The sequence below is a fragment of the Chanodichthys erythropterus genome, chromosome 12 (assembly GCF_024489055.1).
Source record: "Chanodichthys erythropterus isolate Z2021 chromosome 12, ASM2448905v1, whole genome shotgun sequence".
In the NCBI taxonomy this organism is placed as follows: Eukaryota; Metazoa; Chordata; class Actinopteri; order Cypriniformes; family Xenocyprididae; genus Chanodichthys; species Chanodichthys erythropterus.
In genome coordinates, this window is record NC_090232.1 from 11,039,346 (window position 1) to 11,055,929 (window position 16,584).

General features: G+C 33.9%; 1 protein-coding gene across 3 annotated transcripts; it reads right to left on the reverse strand.

The window, feature by feature from the left end:
• Window positions 1–928: 928 nt before the first annotated feature.
• Window positions 929–16,037, reverse strand: cfap221 (cilia and flagella associated protein 221). Of its 3 annotated transcripts, XM_067404709.1 has the most exons (25): window positions 15,911–16,037; window positions 15,561–15,738; window positions 15,308–15,408; window positions 14,865–14,951; window positions 14,445–14,540; window positions 14,253–14,353; window positions 13,613–13,716; window positions 13,277–13,436; window positions 12,933–13,044; window positions 11,925–12,054; window positions 9,712–9,814; window positions 9,509–9,596; window positions 9,349–9,432; window positions 8,942–9,037; window positions 8,685–8,775; window positions 7,438–7,535; window positions 7,173–7,253; window positions 6,585–6,692; window positions 6,294–6,464; window positions 3,179–3,337; window positions 2,870–2,970; window positions 2,681–2,776; window positions 2,475–2,585; window positions 1,539–1,586; window positions 929–1,311 (listed from the first exon to the last, which is right to left on the reverse strand). In XM_067404709.1, the coding sequence occupies exons 2-25, from the start codon at window positions 15,688–15,690 to the stop codon at window positions 1,185–1,187; spliced, it is 2,583 nt and encodes an 860-aa protein (XP_067260810.1). In that variant the 5' UTR covers window positions 15,691–15,738; window positions 15,911–16,037; the 3' UTR covers window positions 929–1,184. The 3 variants fall into 3 exon arrangements, with proteins under 3 accessions (XP_067260810.1, XP_067260811.1, XP_067260812.1); XM_067404710.1 differs by having other exon boundaries at window positions 1,539–1,580; window positions 15,561–15,974; XM_067404711.1 differs by lacking the exons at window positions 14,865–14,951; window positions 15,308–15,408; window positions 15,911–16,037 and having other exon boundaries at window positions 15,561–15,599.
• Between the last annotated feature and the right edge of the window lie 547 nt (window positions 16,038–16,584).

Here is a 16,584-nt window from a genome sequence, read left to right on the forward strand (position 1 = left end):
GACCATGAACCTCGTGCAATACAGGGTGCTAATTAGGCTGCTTTTTCTCCCTTTGTCCCCAGGGAGAGGAATCAAGCAGCGTTTTGCTATTGTGAGGTGAATGTGGAGGTGAGAGTGGTGCAGAAAAACTGTTGTGGATGAGAGACTGTCAGACAGAATAGACCCAGGCTGACATTTGCTTGAGTGCAAACCAGACCATGTAAAATGGAAGCTTGGAAAGGATCATTGCTCTCTTCCTCATAATCAATGTCTCACGTCTCACTGAATCTAACACTTGCAAATGCTGAAGTTGTCACAATAGTAAAAATAAATAAATAAATAAATAAAAATAATTAAAATAAATAAATAAATAAATAAATATATATATATATATATATATATATATATATATATATATATATATATATATTTTTTTATTTTTTTTTTTTTTTTTTTTTTTTTTTCCCCTCTTCTTCTCTCTTTTCTCTCATTACATTTAAAATCAGATATTTTTATTTTTCAATATAACTTGGAAATAACCAGAATATTTTCATATTTTAACTCATATGGTTATGATGTCAAATTTATTAAAATAAAAAATATACTTTGCACAAACTTGGAATTCATGTCAAATAGAGGACTGCTGTTATATATGGTAACTTGCCAAAAAAAAAAAAAAATAAATAAATAAATAAATAAATAAATAAATAAATATATATATATATATATATATATATATATATATATATATATATATATATATATATATATATATAATTTTTTTTTTAATTAATGTTTCAGTCAAACTATGCCCATATGAGTTGTTTGTTGTAAATCTACTGTTAAAATGACACCCTTGACTGATGAAGTGTCTTCTTTGTAGTTTAGGTTTACTAGAAATCGTATTGAATAATAAAGGAAATAAGTTTAGAAAAAAAAAAATCTTTAATTGAACTCATGAATAAAGAAGATCCTATACAAATATTGACCATAACATCTTTTTATGAAGGTACAGTTGCTGAATTTCATGTGTCAGGCATTTAATGCCATCTGGTGGCTTGTCACTGTATTTTGTTAAAGTCTGCACGTATATCTGAGCTGGCACTGCTTTTCATTGTTCTAGTTGTGCTTATTAACAGAATATGAAACAATTACTAAAGCATAAAGAAACCTACCATTTTCTACCTCTTCTGAAGATAAAAGTGCTATTTATTGTCACATGATGAGGCACAGCTGACTCTGCCTGTAGATTTCAATTCTTTTAATCTACCCAGCACTTTTGGTCCCAGTCTGTTGTTCTGTGTTGACTCCAGCGGCTGCTCACGTGTGTCCCTGAGATCCAAAAATTAAAGAGAGGAAGAAACTTTATCTCTTGTCATCTGCATCTTGCAACCTGCACGACAAATCAAATCATTTGCTGTTCTCATGGCCAGATGGTGGAATCAACTTCCCCTGTAAGCTAGAACAAACAAAAACTGCCCTTTTGTTTTAAGAACTGTTGTTTTATAGCTTTTACATCACCAATTGATGGATTAAGTGATTAAAGTGCTGGTGCTTACCTTGTGGTTGATCCTGCAGAGGCGACTGGTGCTACTGGAGTTCTGAAACTTGCAGAAAGAGAAGATCAAGGTTATGTTTCTATTCATCCATATGTCAACCTCAAAATGACCAAAATCGCATACTGTATAGTAGGTACTACATTTGGTTTGAAACTTACTTCTCGACCATTAAAAAAGTACATTCAATACAGTATGAATGTGTGTAGTACGAATTAAATTCAGATGCACTATATTCGCCGTGTTGTCACTATCGTGTGACCTACGGCGTTAGTACCGTTCCTTCACTGCTATTCATAAATCCTCTCCCATGGCCTCATGGGATCGTAAAGTGTCCAGTGGATGTGTATCTAGGTACTTTTCGCTTACTGTTTTATGAATACTATGAATTCTGACATCAGTACCGGTCCTAGACTTCTGGGGGCCCTAAGCAAAACTTTTTGAGGGGGGCCTCCGTCAATGGTTTCATAAAACCCCCATATGACCCCCAACCCCTTAATCTGTTCTTTCAGAACAACAAACAACAGCGATTTGAAACAGTCAGTAATACCACAAAAAATAAAATTACAAACAATAGGTCAAATACACAAACGAACTAATGAACAAATTAAATAATTTAGCCTATAATAATAGCCTACTATACAGAAATTGAACTGTACAGTCTTCACCACATGAATTAAACATACATTGATTCGTATTAAAGTTACTATAATTATTCAGTGAAGAGCAGTGAATGATTCTCTCGTTTTCTTTTCTTCTCTCATTGTTTGATTAACATTAAATGACACAGACAGTAGCCGGTTTATTGGCTGCTGTCACTTGCACGTTTCTAATATAAGCTAATGACAAGCATTTGATTACTTTGCTGTTAACTGTTTATGTTTACTTAAAGGGGACCTTTAGGGGAAAATGTTATATTTGATAACCCACTGTACCAACCCATTGCCTTCATCTTGATCCCCTTTAACAGATGTAGCTGAAGATCTCTCAGACACACCAAACTCTGCTTCAACCATCTCAGGAGTGAGACAGAGCTCTGAGCTCTCAGACCTGCCAGAGAAATCAAACCAGCATGAATCTGTAAATGCCATCACAAACAATTAAAGATGGAGGGTTTATTGAAGCTGGCGTTAATCTATATTTACACTCCAGCTTGAATCTCGTCTCTGATGCTGTCAGGCAGACCCTGAAGAGCTGGAGGGGCCTCCACAGGCAGAAGGACAGTACTGAAGGGGTCAGACCTAGATAGAAAATAATTTTGGACTAGTTTTATTGCATGTGCAAATGAGAGGTAAGCCAACAAATTAATGTTTATGTGAGAGTGTAATACTTACATGCGTGGGGCGCAGTCGCTTCTTAGAGTCGAAATATTGGATAAAGTGCTCAAGGCCATAGAGGGAAACTTCTTCCACGACATAATGCCTTTGATTATATCCTGCATTTGATATTTTCAAGCAAATGTTTACAGGATGAATGTATTCTTAGTAATAACATTAAATTAAATATTATAAAACATAATTCTGTCCTGGATGCTGATTGTTTCAGATAGTAATACACAAACAAGTACCAGATATGATATAAAACCACGTAGATTGATGTTTTAAATTACGATGTGCAAAAATGTGTATAAATTCTCAACAAACCTTTCTATCTAGAAATTTCTTCTGTGCTTGAGGGGCATGCACGCCCACGACATTGTCCTTAGGGACAGTGTATCGTGGCAATGGACACAAATGAAAGTCCAGGTCACACTCCAGGTAAAGCGGAGCTGGTTTGAAGGCATAAACGTGCGGCACAGGATTCTAAATAAAATAAAAAAGATGAATTCAAACAAAGTAAGACTGAGCCACATTCAAAGATGTCTATGATATGTCTGAATTAAAAAATTCAATACTTCTGATTAAAAAAAAAAAAAAAACAGAACCCTTACAGTACGGAAGAGGATTAGGGCCAAGCAATAATAAAAAAAAATAAAACCATCTCAAGATTAAAGTTGTTAAAGGGGTACTTCACCCCTGGAAAGATGAACGTGTATTTAAAATTGGTCATTTATGTAGTAGAAATGTGAAATTATTTTTTAATTTGGAGCTTTCTAGACTGAGAAAAGGCAGAAAATGTATTTTTGACTAATGTGGATGAAAGACAACAATTCCCAGAATGCACTTGTTTTGCTGCCGTTGCGAGGCCACGCCCAAACCACGCCTATCGGTTACATTACCAGGAAAATTCAAACAACTAGGCTTGCTTTGTTACATATTAATTCTATAAATCGTGAGTTAGTTCATACATTTACAGCGAAATGGTGCTAAATTGCTTTATACCTGGATGTACACCCAAAACCAGGAAAGGACAAGTAACTTTCCGATTAAGTTAAAGATTTGGAGCGATGTAAAAGAGTGGCTGCGGGCCATCAAACACCCGAAGTTTGGAGATGACACCATTATAGAAAACCTAAAAAAACGCAGAATATGTAGTCTCCATTTCAAGCACGAGGACTACGAACCAAATATCCTTGCAATGAAGAGAACCATTCTGAAGGACACCGCGATACCATCTATATTCACTTTCCCAGAGGACGAACAGCCTGGGCATCTGGTACTAAGCGTATTCGCCTAGAGGTAAGACTCGCTGATACTAGACTGATAACACAGTAGCCTATATGTAGTGTTGTAGGTAGCAGTAAAACTGCAAACTTAGCAAAGTAACATTAGATAGACAATTGCATATAAGTTGCATATAAGTTGACTGTTATCAAAGTAAAGCCTCTGTTCTGTAAAACTGAGTTAGTTTATTTATCTATTTATGCTAATGTTACCACAAAAGCCTGTTGCTGTATTGGTCGAGATGACTGCAGAGACCGATAAATTTGCGAGATGAACCACTGATGTAGTGCAGACTATAACAAAATATGTTAAGCTTAAAAATATAATTGACACCCACTTTTGATAAAATCTTTGATCTATGTCCGTGAGTAACCTCAAACGCGCATATGTATGGGCGTGGTGAAAAAATGTGGAACTACCTGCTTTTACTGGCTGTAGTTTTAAGCCTCTGGCCAAAAAAGCCTCCGATGACGCAAAATGACGATTTTTGCATCATCAGAGGCTTTTTTACAGAATAAAAATGCATAAATCTCTCATCTCGGGCTGATATGAAGGGGGAAAGCACGGTAATTCGAAAATACTAGTGGTATTCTACTAATACAAAGCTTAATGCTAAATCCTGAAGTAACCCTTTAAATTTCGAGAAAAAAAGTCAAAATAAAATGTTGAGAATAAACTCATTAAATTACGAGAAAAAACTTGTTACATTTCAAGAAAAAAGTCAAGATAAAATGTTGAGAATAAACTCGTTAAATTACGAGAAAACATTCAAGATAAAATGTTGAGAATAAAGTCATTAAATTTCGAGAAAAAAAGTCGAGATAAAATGTTGAGAATAAAGTCATTAAATTACACGAAAAAAGTTGTTAAATTAAGAGAACAAATTCGTAATTTAACGAATTTGTTTTCGTAATCTAATGACTTTTTTCTCATAATTTAATGAGTTTATTCTCAACATTTTATCTCAACATTTTTCTTGAAATTTAACGAGTTTATTCTCAACATTTTATTTAGACTTTTTTTCTCAAAATGCAACAACTTTAATCTTGAGATGGTTTTATTTTTTTATTATTGCTTGGCCCTAATTCTCTTCCATACTATAGAGTTACACATCAGAACTGTGAATAAGTACAGCATGTACTACTTTGTCCAGTCTTATTTTAGTCTCATTAGTATTCTTTATATCATTTAGTATCATAATTTTAATACATTATTGTAGTTTTTATTAATATTTTGAATTAGTTTTTATTTTTCCATTTTCATTTCAATAATTATAATAATTTTGTTGTCTGTTTTTGTCATTTTATCAGGATATATATATATATATATATATATATATATATATATATATATATATATATATATATATATATATATATATATATATATATAAACAGTATTTAATCATTTTTTATTTCAGTTTCATGGTAATACTTTACAATAAAGTGCTTTTGTTACCATTAGTTAATGTATTAACATACATGAACTAATACTGAGCAATAATTTATATCTGTTAACATTAATTAGTAAAAATCTAATTGTTTATTGTTTATGATAGTTCAGAGTGCATTACCTAATGTTAACAAGTACAACTCTGGATTTTAAAAATCTATTAGTAAATGTTGAAATTATCAGGTTCATTAGTTAACATTAGTTAACTACATTAGTTAACTAATGTTAACATGAACTAATAATGAACTGCACTTATACAGCATTTATTAATCTTTGTTAATGTTAATTTGAACATTTAATACATTATTAAAATCTTGTTAACATTAGTTAATGCACTGTGAACTAACATGAACAAACAATGAACAACTGTACTTTTATTAACTAACATTAACAAACATTAGTAAATACAGTAACAAATGTATTGCTCATTGTTAGTTCATGTTAGTTAATACATTAACTAATGTTTAACTGATGAACCTTATTGTAAAGTGTTACCAGATTAATAAATGCTGTAGAATTATTGTGCATACATAATTTAATTTAATTTAATTTAATTTAGGTAATGAAAAGGTTGTTTATGTTTATATACGTTTGTTTGTTAATGATTATATTTTTAGTTTTAGCTAACAATAGTAACCCTGCTTTTTTCATATTTTGGGCATGGCGTTCTCAGCATATAATATTCGTGGCTCAAAAAACATACAAAAATCCGAAGAGGGTGGGCGTTGGGCGGTCTGAGAAGAGCTTCAGGTGCACTGAAACTAAGTGTGGGACCTAAATCCTGAAGTGATTCATCATCTTCCTCTGGTTTCTTATCTTCATCATCCTCACTGAGCTCTACAGATGGACATCTCATCACAGGCAACAGCTCATCCTATAACAACACAATGCCGAATAGACCAAACACAATAGATGTTTCCAAACTAATTTTCATGCAAACAAATAACAATTCATTATTTTATGGCTAAAAATAGCCCATTAACATGTTGTTTACCTGTGCTCCGGTGCGTAATGTCCTACAAAGGTCAGGAGGAACGAATGTTGCTGCTGCATCATAGACAGATAATGGCTGATAACCCAACAGTCTGTAACGCTGGGGAACCTTAATAATAGACATGCACAATTCTCATTATACTGGCTGATAACATTAATAAATGTTTTTTGATGGTCCCCCAACAGACATTCTACTGACTATAAATAACTTTGCAACTGCATGTCAACTTATTCTAATAACCCAAACCCTAACACCTAACCTTAACCTTAACAGTCTACTATTACTCTAATGAGAGTTAGTTGACATGTAGTTGCAAAGTTAGTATAGTGTTTAAAGTGGACCACTGAAATAAATTGTAACACCTCAATTTTACTTATTTATTTATTTTGTGGCTCGCCACTCAACCATACGCACACATTCACATAAGAACATCACTCGCGTATTTTTCATCAATTTAGACGTATTACAAAACCACATCTGACATTTCAAGCCAAAAGTGGATATTTACAGGAACTTTAAGAAAAATTACAAGACAAAAATTTCCCTATCAGACAATGAAGGAGTGGGGAAAGCGCTTTCTTCCCGTACCTTTAGGTTGAATAATGGAGTCCTGAGTTTCATATCTGCTTCAGGCATTCTTACAGGAACATAGCCCAATGCATTCACAGCCTGAAAGCCACAACACAACACTGTCTTCAATGCCACAAAAAGATCTCAAATGTTGAACTGAAACTTTTTGGCATTTGTTGAACAAAATGTACCTCTTTAAGAGGTTTCGATACTATTTACAGTAACTGAAAATATTGAACTCTAGTTTTTTTGCATCAAAATTGTTCCATAAGCAGTCTCTCACAAGTTCGTCAGGTTGGTCTTCAGGTATAAATGTATTGAAGGTAGTGGGCAGAAGTTTTTCTGGTGTCAGCTTAAAAAAGTGTGGCTTCTCATCCCCATCTAAAACAAAACAACAGATGAATATTTAAAAAAATATATATCTATTATGGTGATATGTCTTGTTAAATCTATAATGACATAATAGCATTATACACTACCGTTCAGAATTTTGGAGTATGCAAGATTTTTTGGTAACACTTTATATTAAGTACGTATACAGTAATAAAGTACTTACATATCATTTCCAAACTATTCGTTTATAGTTAACTCATAGTTTTTATATTGTAGTCTCTACATTGTTGATATATTAATAGTCTTTTATGCTCACCAAGGCTGCATTTAATTTATCAAAAATATAGTAAAAACAGTCATTAAAAATCATTAAAAATAACGGATTTCTATTTGAATATATTTTAAAATGTAATTTATTCCTGTGATGGTAAAGCAGATTTTTTTCTTTGTGTCAAATGATCCTTCAGAAATAATTCTGATATGCTGATTTGATGCTCACGAAACATTTCTTATTTCTGTCAGGACCACTATCGTCAAATATGATTGATAATTGCATAGAGTTTGTGTTGGCGGTATGGTTCTGTTCTAGGCAAGAACTCCCTGCGCATCCATGCAGCCTAGCATGGATAAGAGCAGGGAGAGCAGCAATAAACCCCCTTAGGGTAACAGAACAGAACCAACATATGCAGATATAATTCTATAGATATAATTTAACATGTATACATATTTCAAGAATTATTATGATTCAGGGGAATCATAAGGCCAATCCTGACTGAAGACAGGAAGAGCTTGGGATGGAGGAGGGTAATTTGCTCCTGAAAAATGCAATAGCTGCTGATAATACTGAGGAGCTTATACTGTATATGGATGCTGTGATAGGCGTTGTATTCCTATAGGTAGATGTAAGTCACCTGGGAGTCAGCTGATGCGAACTTGACTGACGTGACCTGACAGAACTGACGCTAACGCTGGATTATTATCAATGATGCAAACAGTAATGCTTAATATTTTTTTGTGGAAACAGTGATACATTTTTAAGTGTGTTTGATGAACATAAATTTCATTTTAAAATATAAAAAAAAATAAAAATAAATTTGTAACCCTGTAAAACTTATTACTCTCATTTTTAAACAATTTAATGTGTCCTTGCTGAATACAAGTATTAATAAAAAAAAATAATATAAATAAAATCGCAACCTGATTCTTTGTCTCCCTGCAGACTCCTGGTTTTGCGAACAAGTTCTCTTAATGACACAAGCCTCTTGTTCATCCGACATTGAAGAACAACCTCGATTAAACACAACACAATGTAACATAGTTATAATACTACAACATTTTATTTACAAGTACAGATAAATCAGCATTGTGAGTTGAACACAGTAAAGCGTTAAATAATAGTTGAATGACATTCACATTCATTTACAACAATAATGCTGAGTAATGAGATATGTTACCTTACGAGCAGCCTGCTGGAAGAGTCTGAGCGCTCTATGTCTGACCTCCAGCTGGCCAGAGCCATAGCTGATGAAATCAGCAGTGCATTCTGGGAACTATAATATAGAGCTGTTATAATATAGAGTCTAAAACATTTTAATATAGTGACTTCAGCTACATGCTATTTACATGCTTGACTCATTTGTCATATGTGACTAATGTGAGTCTGTGGCATCAATATGCAATATTATGATATGAGCTTGTCATACTTTCTTGCTACCTACTCAAAACTATGTACTTTCTCTCCATCGGTGATGTACATAATTGCAATATAAGCATGCAAATTGGGACAGAGCCTACACTGAAGATACAGACTAGAAACATGATTTTCAAGATCAAAATGTCAATAAGAAAGACATTCACGTACCTGTCCAACATCTCGTAAAATTCGTCGTGAGAAAAGCTTAGTTGAAGATCTTGAAAAGGCTACTGACTCACCGCTGTATTTTAGCTGAAATGCAAATAAAAAGTATATGAGTATTCAGTGGAAGATGTTCAATATAAATCAAACCAATACCCTGGCTTACTTTGTATGCAGCAACTGCTTCATCTTGCTCCTTCAAAATTTTAAGTTTCTGTTCTGTTGAACATGGGTCGTCACCCAGATCAACTTGCCTAAGGATAAAACACACTAGTTTTAAGGGTTTTCCAGTTCAATATATTAGACTGTATGTAAAATCAGAATATGTCATCTGTCATATATGTTATACAATCACATGGAGCAACACACCAGCGGATATGTTTGGCTTTCTCCTCCTTTTGTTGGACCTTCTTTAAAAACACAGCTTCCTTCATCTCTCTTGTCTGGTCTGAAACCTTGGTATAAGACATGGCTTTAACAAATAAAACACACAGGTATCTTGAATTAAATTAAATGTGATTTCTGGTCACATTGTTTCAAATTTGATTAGTTGTATGTTGTTTTACAAATCCAATCCAAATACGTTCATGTACGGTTTGAAATCTGATTAAATTATTAAAATTGAATTCTGTATATGTGTTTCGGCCAGAACAGTCAGTCTATAATTCAAGGTTTTTGTTATTTAGGATATGTCACATATTTGGCATCAAACACACCACAGTGGGTAAGAATTGTTTCTGAGAGTCAGGTTAAAAAAAAGAAAAACTACTCTACTGCCTTGATCAGATTTGACTAGAATTACATACAGAGTGATGACACTGATGAGGGCAGCACAAATTAAAGTGTTACATACAGTGTAAGCTAGAGAATGGCCTTAGAAGTCAAGAAAAGCACCACTGTAAAAGACCATTTTCAGGTTGGGTATATTGCAAAAGGGGCATGTACTGTAATTGGAATATGGTATTCTATTTATTATTATCTAAACTATAGCAATAATTAGTCTGGCAGGTTTTTGCTTTTTAGTGCTAGTTAGATGCTGGTGGACCACCAAAAAGGCCCTGATATACTTCAAGCAAAATAAAGAGAAAAATGAACTGGTGTGAAGTCCTTTCGAACAAAATCAGGCCAAAACTAAGTTTGTTTGGAGTTTGTTTTGGGAGTTTGAAACAGCAAAGTGAATTTTCTGGAAAACTTCGCTCTGACTGGTAAACACCTTCAAACTACCATAGGTCTGTGGTCGTTGTACTCTGTGGCTCCACCAGTGTTTATTTTGTTAAGAAGAAAAGTGCACAGCGTATTTACATATTCATCTAAACATTGCTCTCAGCAGTGTGTGCGGTGTTGGGATGTTCGCTAACAGTATATTTTGAAATTCTTTTTACCCCCAATCGAAGAACAAAATAATTTTACTTTGAATAAATTGGGGCATTTATTCTTTGTCTCTTGAGGAGGAAAAACGTTGGTCTTTAAAGGGTTAGTTCATCCAAAAATGAAAATTACTCACCCTCATGTCGTTCCAAACCTGTAAGACCTTCATTCATCTTTGGAACACAAATTAAGATATTTTTGATGAAATCTTTTTTTTTTTTTTTATCTCCCATCGAAAGCAATTAAATTACCACATTCAAGATCTAGAAAGGTATCAGAAACATTGTTAAAATAGTCAACATGACTACAGTGGTTCAACCTTAATGTCATGAAGCAACGAGAATACTTTTTACATTTACATTTATGCATTTGGCAGACGCTTTTATCCAAAGCGACTTACATTGCATTATACTATACATTTGTATCTGAGTATGTGCAATCCCTGGGATCGAACCCATGACCTTGGCATTGCTAGTGCCATGCTCTAAACACTGAGCTGCAGGAAAGCTTTTTGTGTGCAAAACCAAAAACAAAATATATATTAAACAATTTCTTCTCTCCCTGTGTCAGCCCTGTTTACGTTCATCGCTTGCAAGTTCTACATCAGAACACCGGCTCAGTATTGGCCGACGCTGTTCACATAAGCACCACGACGCATGCGTGTGATGCTGATGCAGGAGCTGGCCAATAATGAGTCAGAGGCGCTATACTGTGTTTACAATGTAAACAGCATAGGAGACTGACACGGTAGAGAAGAAATTGTTGAATAAAGTCGTTTTTGTGCACAAAAATAATTCTCGTCGCTTCATGACATTAAGGTTGAACCACTGCAGTCACATGGACTATTTTAACTACCTTCTTTAACTAACTAACTACCATCTTTACTACCTTTCTGGGCCTTGAAAGTGGTAATTAAATTGCTGTCTATGGAGGGGTCAGAGAGCTCTTAGATTTCATTAAAAATATCTTAATTTCTGTTCTAAAGATGAACAAAGGTCTCACGGGTTTGGAATGACATGAGGGTGATTAATTAATGACAGAATTTTTATTTTTAGTTGGACTATCCCTTTAAAGCTATGCTAGTTTAAAAGCCTGGTGAATACATCAGTATTCCAGCAAGCAGGTTGCTGCCTTTGCCAAACTTTTATTTCCACGGTTTTAGTTCTTAACATGCACCTCGTAGGCTCTCTGGATGAGAAATGTGGTGTTCTTACCCTCCCGGAGGTCCTTATATCTTATTTTGTCTTGTGGCTGGAGAAGCATTTTAACCAGTCCTGCATGAGTGGTGACATCTGTGGTGGAAACCTGCAGCTGTGGATCAGGTTTGGTCTTTTTCTTACTTCCCTGTGAAAACAGAATAATGTGACTGTATGCATGATGAATTTCTATATGATTGTGCATCTGATTAACATAATTTGCTGATATAAATAAAAAAATTGAATTTTTAATATAGAAATTGCATACTTCAGACAATACCACAGCTAAAAGTTTGCTGGCTTATGATTTTAATACTGTGTGTGTGTTTCCCACATTTGATGGCTGAAAGGGTATGTGGTCAATTCAAATTCAATTCAGTAAGCTCAGTGCAAACAATAAAATTAAATTTGTAATTCAATCTCACACAAACCTCTCCGCTACTGTTTTTAATGGCCCAAAATGAAATTGACCTCAGCTAATTCAAATTCCTGCATCTGCACAGCCTAAAACCATTTAGACCCAGTTGAAAAGGCAAGCACGACTTTCTGTTTTGGGTGCTGGTTGCCTTGCTCAACTAGAAAGACCATGCTGAATGACCAATATTTTTGCTGATAAACAGCACAACTGAAATACTCGACAGATGAAACTCAATAGATCTTTTCAGAATAGAAATAAAAACAAAAACAATAATACAATTTTGGTTACACATTACAATAAGGTTAATTTGTTAACATTATCAGTTAATGTATTAACTAACATGAACAATGAACAATATATTTGTTACCATATTTATTAATCTTTGTTAATGTTAGTTAATAAAAATCCAGTTCATTGTTTGTTCATGTTAGTTCACAGTGCATTACCTAATATTAACAAACTTTTGATTTTAATAATGTATTAGTAAATGCTGAAATGAACATTAACTAAGATTAATAAATGTTGTAGTAATGTTCATTCTTAGTTCATGTTAACTAAAGTAGTTAACTAATGAAACATAACTGTAAAGTGTTACCACAATTTCTTACATGGGAGGGAGATGTTTTTAGCTTATGATGGGATATAACAGCCAACGATTTTCCATTAGCAGTCTTCCACTCTTCAACAAAATGATCATCATCACCATTTCCTTCAGGTTTACTGAGGCATAGAGAACACAAATGCCATTAATGTTTGTGCAAAAGCATCTGAAATCAGACATTTACACTACATTTTACTTTCTTTTTTTTTCTCAATAATAATAAAACTTTTAGGATGTAAATGTTATTGTAAAAATAATATACAAGTAGCAGGTTCCTATTGTGGTTGCTAAGGTGTTATGAATGTTTTTAGGGCATTGCACTGCAATCTTTCATTTTTTCTGTAGTATTACCTGAGCAGCAGATATGGAGATGAGGAACCCGTCACTGTCCAGATGACAGGTTTGGAATTGAACTGAGAGATCACCAGCTGTAGTGTGATGTCAGCTATACCGTACCGCACAGGTGTAAATGTCACTTTTAACGTGGTCTTTCCATTTGCTGGAATGATCCCTGATTAACATACAGATAACATCTGTTATTTATGTTTATGTTACAGTAAATTAAAAACAAAGTAAGTCTAGTATACATTTGATCAGCAACTAGAGTTCTACCAGGATTTATGCATGTATACTGGTTTCCATTGCTCTCTAACAGCAGATATGTCGATTGTGAAGGAAACTGGTTACCTGACAGCGGTCTTACAGTAAAGGCCTTATGGGGCTGAAGGCAGTGCACTTCGAACTCAAAGTCTATCGGACAACTGCAGCTTAGTGGAATCACATGACTGGCACTATAGAAGCAAAAGAAAGTCAAATTATGCTTACCAAAGTCTCTTATGTTCATCAAAGCTGCTTTTGTTTGATCAAACATACAGTAAAAACATGAATATTGTGAAATATTATTGCAATTTAAAATTACAGTGTTCTATTTGAATATATTTAAAAATATAATTTATTCCTGTGATGGCAAAGCTGAATTTTCAGCATCATTACTCCAGTCTTCAGTGTCACATGATCCTTCAGAAATCATTCTAATATGCTGATTTGTTCCTTAAGAAACATTTCTTCTTTTCGTCAATGTTGAAAACAGTGGTGCTGTCTAATATGTTTGTGGAAACCGTGATGCAGTTCAAAAGAAAAGCAACAATGTAAAGATGTAAAAGTCTTTTGATCAATGTAAAGCATCCTTATTGAAATATTAATTTCCTAAAAAAACATGACCCCAAACATTTGAACACTAGTGTGTGTATTCATATATCATAGTTATTTGATAACAAAAATGTTATCGTATACACATTATTGGTGTAATATGAGAATTATTGCATACCTCTGGCCGAGTGGCACTGGTGGAAGACTAATATGAGATGGGATGTGAAGATCATTGATAACAGGATATGCATGAACAGGAACCAGTAAGTTCTCCTCTCCCTGACAAAAACACAAACACAGACACATCATAACTGTTCTGAGCCCTTTCAGAATTTGCATGGGCAAATATTAGACAATAACATGTTTTTACCATGCCATGAATCCTGATGTTATCGGAAAAGTAACGCCACTCGTCCGGTCGGAAGAGCACCGTAACAGTGTAAGCCAGACCCGGAACCAGTCGGCACTGCAGTTAAAACAGGGACTACAGTCAGCACTGGCTGATATTTTAAAAATCACGGTAGTGAAAACACGGAGTGAATTTCCTAATCTCAATGGTCATTAAATAAGCTTCATTTTCTGAGTGCAAAATATTGTTTATTTAAAAAAAATAATAATAAAATATATCTATAATAAAGAAATATAGCCCAAGCATTTCTTGACAGGTTTTGTTTAGTTTACCTCTTTGCTGTTTGAGTTCTGAAACTGAAATAATCTTGAATAATCATGATTATGTACAATTTTAAAGCATATCTGTAAAATTGCTATTTGAAAGCAGGTTGATGGTTACCTTTTTGGTGTACTTAATTTGGAAATGCCTTGTCTGAGGGGGTAAAATGTGGACACTGAGCACCTCAGAGGAGACATTGACAAGTTTCTTGGGAAAAAACAACAACAACAGCGTTTGTCATTACATCACACTTCCTCCCATATTCTTCCCCTTCTCTAATGTTGCTTTCAGCTACAACTCATGAGAGAATTTGTTTCCCACGGACCGCACAGTACTATTGGTGGAAATTTGGTCATGCATTTCAGAAAATGGAGTGTCCACTGAGGTTTTTTAGAATTAAATATAATACTTTTTTTTTTCAGGCAAATGACACAAAGTCACATTATATAACCATTATATGAGTCATGTAAACATTCCAATAGACATTTCTCACTAAAAATGTATTATATTCGTTTTTAGCAAGAATACTGAACAATGTAAAAAAAAAAAAAAAAAAAACGAACCAGGATTTTCCTATAATCCTTTCCTACTTCAAAGCCACTGAAGTGCAGCTCTGATGGTTCGGCTTGAACTATACTGTTACTCTTCAGTTTGGCAAACACCCCTGAGAGACAACAGAGACACAATTATATACATTAATGTGAAATGACAAATGATTATCAGTTTCATAAAACACAAGTAATGTTGGTGGCCTGTTAAAAGCTATAATGTTTAAGAAATAAATAATAAAACAACAACAACAACAGTGTTCCTTACTAGTTTCCAGAAGGTGATGAGGGACATTTCCGCTTTTTCTGGTGTCCTCCAGCAGTTGGCTTAGAGGAAGTAGGTTTTTTTTCTTTACACTCCTGGAGAAAGTCTCTGGGGCAGAATGAACCACCTCCATGCCAACTGGACTTTACAGAGACTCTTGATCATAACAAACAACCTACGCCTGTGAGTGGGTAACGTTAGTTGACATGCCATAAATTCAATACTTAGTCTTGTACTCTTTTAAACAATAGTTTTCAAATTCTCTCTTTAGAGCTTCGACATAAATCAATTATTTATATTATAGCAAATAACTGGGGAAATTTCCAATGAACCGTTTGTTATTAAAAACTTACCGGAAGTGAGAAGTTGACGCCACTGTAAAACATGCAACGTCGTCATTAAACGGAGTGTTTTATTTGAAATAGCCTACTTTGGTTTTGGTGTTTGTTTGTTTGTTTGTTAATTAAATTCTATCTGAAACGATATTCATAATTCAAAACGCACTTGAAAAAAACTTACTAGAAACTCAAACAACATAACGTTACCTGATGATCCTTCATTGAACTCACGTCAACAATCCCGTCACCATGACAACAAGAGACGCTAAGCTTACGAAGATCAAAAAGGTCCAACCACTGATACAATGTAACTTATGTAGATCAGTGGGTCCAACTAAATGATCTGTTGAACTTGTTTGTTTCTTCTTATTAGTTTAGTTAGTTAGTTAGTTTCACCTACTTCATATTTTCTATATATTTGAATTTATAATGAATTAACTTTGAAGTTGCCCAAAAATAATTTAAAATTAAAATTCTTAAAACCATGCCAAAATATGGACCGCAAATTAAATTTATTAAAGGTATTCAATCTCTTTACTGTTTGAATTCCAAAACTAATAGGGAATATTATTTTATAGTGATATTTGAAAATATGTTGGTTATCTTTTCTGTCGTATGGACCCTTTTCACAGACTGTGATGACGCATTTTCCAGTTTCCAAGTGTTCATACTTTCATACCTTCATTTTT

What these genes read in the sequence shown, in the direction of transcription:
- cfap221 (XM_067404709.1), bottom strand. Translation starts at nt 15,690, where the DNA reads ATGGAGGTGGTTCATTCTGCCCCAGAGACTTTCTCCAGGAGTGTAAAG. An exon ending in TCATCACCTTCTGGAAACTA is followed by an intron (nt 15,409 to 15,560) that starts GTAAGGAACACT and finishes GTTGTCTCTCAG; the next exon opens with GGGTGTTTGCCAAACTGAAG. An exon ending in GATCAAGATGAAGGCAATGG is followed by an intron (nt 1,587 to 2,474) that starts GTTGGTACAGTG and finishes TCTTTCTGCAAG; the next exon opens with TTTCAGAACTCCAGTAGCAC.